Here is a 4091-nt window from a genome sequence, read left to right on the forward strand (position 1 = left end):
GCACAAATGAAGCCCAAGGTTCAATCACACACACACACACACACACACACACACACACACACACACACCCTGCTGTGCCCGGCAGGCTTAGACGAACCTGGCAAAAAGGATGGATTTGGTATGGAAAGTTACTCTTGCATCTCTCACCTGGCCCAGCCTTTTAATGTCTCTGTACCATCCTGTTTAGACTGATTCCCTATGTTTTGTCAAAACCAGATCAAGTCTTGGGGTAGCTCAATTAAAACCTGTGAGACATTTTTTTCAAGGATGCTATAGCAGAAAAGCCAGCTGTGATCGGCAAAAATGAGGTAGTTCAACAGGCTGTGCACTCCAAATGGTTGGTCTCCATGGTGATCAAAACAAAAAACAAAACAAAACAAAACAAAACAAAACAAAAAAACCCAAAAACCAAAAAGGATTCCTGCTGTGCGGACCTGGAGCTGCTAACTGGACTTATCCCTGAGATTGCTCATGTACCTGAGAACACAGTGCAGGAATGAGGGCCTTAAGATTAAAATATACAAAAATACAAACCCAATATTTATATTAAGAAGAAAAAAAATGCACAAGATACGTCATTCGCACGTAGATAGTGCAGTTGGCATCCTGGAGAAAGTGGGACCCAAGGTGCAGTTTCCCAAGGGAGCAAATAAATTAAAATCCCATTGGCCCAGAAAGGGCTGGGAGTGAGGTGTGGGCAGCAGGTCTGCAGGTGTCCCCCCAACCACCCTCTCTGCCTGTCTTCACAACCCGTCACTAGAGACTGTTCCCAGCAGGACTGGGTTATGAGTAAGCACGGTGTGAAAAATAACCTCGCCTTGGTCCTGAGAGTCCCTTCCACAGAACATGGTAGCTGGAGGGTGAGGTTCATTAATCTTGGTTTGACACTTGTTTCACATCCTGTGTGGCAAGGAAAACATCACGCAGCCTTCTACAAAGGCAGCACTTCCTCATCCCAGCCACTCAGCGAAGCACAGTAAAGCCTCAGATAGAGCATGCAGGTTCTAGGGTGGTTCCCCCCACTAAAGCCTTCACTTGCTTTCAGATTAGAGCGTGGTAGGAGTTCCTTTGCCTCACCCTTTCCCTCCCTCCAAGGAAAGACAGGGTGACACTGGGAACCCCGGCCTGAGACACGCGCCTGAGACACGGCAGTGCAACCTACCCACACAACCCACCCTTATCCCCACTTTCTCCGCTCTGCAGATTGATGCCTCCTCCCTGAATCTCCCCATTAGCCAAAGAATAACCCTAACTCCTGGACTTCAATTCTGGGCTTCTGGGAGCAGGGCAGGGCTGTGGATCTCTTCCTCTTCCTCCAGGAAGTAGGCAGGTTTTCCCTGAGAACCTGCCTGAGGCCTGCTGGGCCTTCAGTGGACATGAGGCCACCATATGGTTGATGCTTTGGCAAAAGTGGCACTTCTTGGGCTGGGGTGGCAGCTTGCATTCCTTAGCATGATGGTCTAGGCCACCACAGTTGTAGCACCTGGCACGAGACAAAACGGTAACGGTGAGAGAGAGACAAGGGGGAAAATGTCTGAAGTCTCCTGACAGGCTGGCACATCCATCCATGTTTATCACTATAATCACCCCCCTTCCTGGTGACCTAATTCCTGCTTCTGAAATATAAATCTTGTTGGGCAGTGTTAGCGCACGCCTTTAATCCCAGCACTTGGGAGGCAGAGACAGGTGGATTTCTGAGTTCAAGGCCAGCCTGGTCTACAGAGTGAGTTCCAGGACAGCCAGGGCTACACAGAGAAACCCTGTCTTGAAAAACCAAAAATTAAAAAAAAAGAAAAAAAATCTTTCCCCCTTCCTAATCTACATGGCATTGTTTAAAAAAAAAAAAAAAAAGAAATCCCAAACATTTGATTTACCAAATGAAGACTCAGGAGCCAGCAGGTGTGGGGAAAGCCTGCTAGCTCAGAGGCTGAGAAAGTACCCCGCTGACCTTCCTCCTCCCTCCAATCACACAAAGAACAAAGGTCCTCAACTCCTCTCTCTTCCCTGGGTTCTAGCGACCTCACGACCCATCCTTGACTTGACTGTTTATAGAGAGCTCTTGGGTTAAAGGTATGTGGCAGGGCTGAGGTACACCACAACTTCTTGCTCACAGTAAACAGAAAGCTCTGGGGGTTAGTTGAAGATGCTTGCTAGGGGCTGAGCCACAACACAAGCAAGAAACAGATCTTTTAAGTTCACAGTCTCAGGGTTCCCTATGAGATCAAATACCCTGCAACATTGTAAATGATCTTCCAGTTACCATTGACTTGAAAAGATGAAAAGAACAAAAATAGACCCCAGCTGTGAGGTACTGCTGAGGGATAGAGAGGAGTAAGGGTTCTTAACCCGTGAGCCATCTCTTCAGCCCTATTTATTTGTTTATTCATTCATTTTTAAGACAAGGTGCCATTATATACTCCTGCCTGGCCTTGAACTGGTGGAGGTCTATTGTTTGTCTCCTAAGTCCAGGCATTACAAGCAAATAGCACCTGATCTGGCTAAAGAATGAAGTTTTTTTGTTTCGTTTTTTGTTTTGGGGGGCAGGGTTTCTCCGGGTAGCCCAGGCTGTCTTGACACTTGTCTGTAGACCTCAAACTCAAGAATCCTCTGCCTCCTGAGTGCTGGGATTAAAGGCATGCGTGACCATGGCTAGCTAAGAAAGACTTTCTTTTTTCTTTTTTGGTTTTTCGAGACAGGGTTTCTCTGTGTAGCCCTGGCTGTCCTGAAACTCTGTAGACCAGGCTGGCCTCGAACTCAAGAAATCCACCTGCCTCTGCCTCCCAAGTGCTGCGATTAAAGGCGTGTGCCACCACTGCCCAGCTAAGAAAGAATTTTTAAAGCAAAATTATATTACCTCTTCAGAGGCTAAGAGGTTCTAAGCCCCATAGCAAAAATGCAGACACTAACCAATTGACTCTCTCTACTCAAGAACTATAGATACCCAAGCTAACATCTCACTCTTTGCTTCTAAAGTCCTAGCGGGCAGTGCCACTCTTCACAATATAAGGCTAGCATCACAGCTTAAATTATCTTTGGCAATGGGATCCAAGTGGCAACTTGAGTGAAGTTCCCAGTCCTTGGCAACCTACCCAAGCTTCGAGCTGCTCATGCAGGCCCTACCTGTCTCCTTTGGATCTTCGCTTCTGCATGTTCTTCCCCTTTGGCCGCCGCTCACTCCCAATACAGAACACGCCACCAGGGCCAGTGACGCGGATGGACTCCAGACCCTTGGCAGACTTCTTAAAGGTGAACTCCACCGCCTCGCCCTCCTTGAGGCTCCGGAAACCTTCCATGTGCAGCTTGCTCTGTCGAGTGGAAACACGAGATTTTACTATTTGCCCCCATAACTGTGCCATAAATCTAAACTGCAAACCTATGACCTGTCTCTTGTAAGACAGGAATAAAAGTGACAGAACTCCCATCTCACAGATGAGAAGACAGAACTCAGAGCAGAGCGTGGCAGCACACACCTGTCACCCTAGTTTGAGGCCAGTGAAGACTAGACGAGGAGACTTGTCTCAAAAGGTAACACACAACCCCCACTCCACCATAAGCAAGTGAACTAACTGTCCATCCTTAGGAAATGCACATGAAAATATGTAGACAGACACACACTGAATGCAGTATTTATGATTACTAAGATAATGTAACTAGGCCGTGTCTGGTGGTACAAGCCTTTAATCCCAGTACTCGGGAGACAAAGGCAGATAGATCTCTACATTGAGGCCAGTTTGACCTATATATACACAGATGCATTTCAGGCCAGACCTTCCTGAACTCCTCCTCAAAAAACAAAACCAAAAAATACTGTATAGAGATAAAAATACAGCAAAGAGGGCAAAGGTTAATCTATGAATCTGGGAATCATGATGACAAATTTTGTCTATTCCTATAATCTTGTAAGTTAGAAATCATAAAGATAGTGTTTCTAAAAATTGAAGTCAGTTTCAGGATAAGGATTAAAATTGAAGACATTCCAGGAATCTTCTGGTGTATCTGAAGACACCTATACAGTATACTCACATACATGAAATAAATAAATCTATTTATTACAGAGCACACTGCTGCTGTCTTCCGACACACCAGAAGAT

At 46.2% G+C, this 4091-nt stretch overlaps 1 protein-coding gene across 1 annotated transcript; it reads right to left on the reverse strand.

Moving 5' to 3' along the window:
* Positions 1-453: 453 nt before the first annotated feature.
* Positions 454-3356, reverse strand: Lin28a (lin-28 homolog A). Its single transcript, XM_031377033.1, is given in 3 exon segments — positions 454-1349; positions 1351-1483; positions 3121-3356. Coding segments are annotated over 3 exon segments (456 nt in total). The 3' UTR covers positions 454-1262.
* Between the last annotated feature and the right edge of the window lie 735 nt (positions 3357-4091).

The sequence above is a fragment of the Mastomys coucha genome, unplaced genomic scaffold (genome assembly GCF_008632895.1).
Source record: "Mastomys coucha isolate ucsf_1 unplaced genomic scaffold, UCSF_Mcou_1 pScaffold18, whole genome shotgun sequence".
NCBI lineage: Eukaryota > Metazoa > Chordata > Mammalia > Rodentia > Muridae > Mastomys > Mastomys coucha.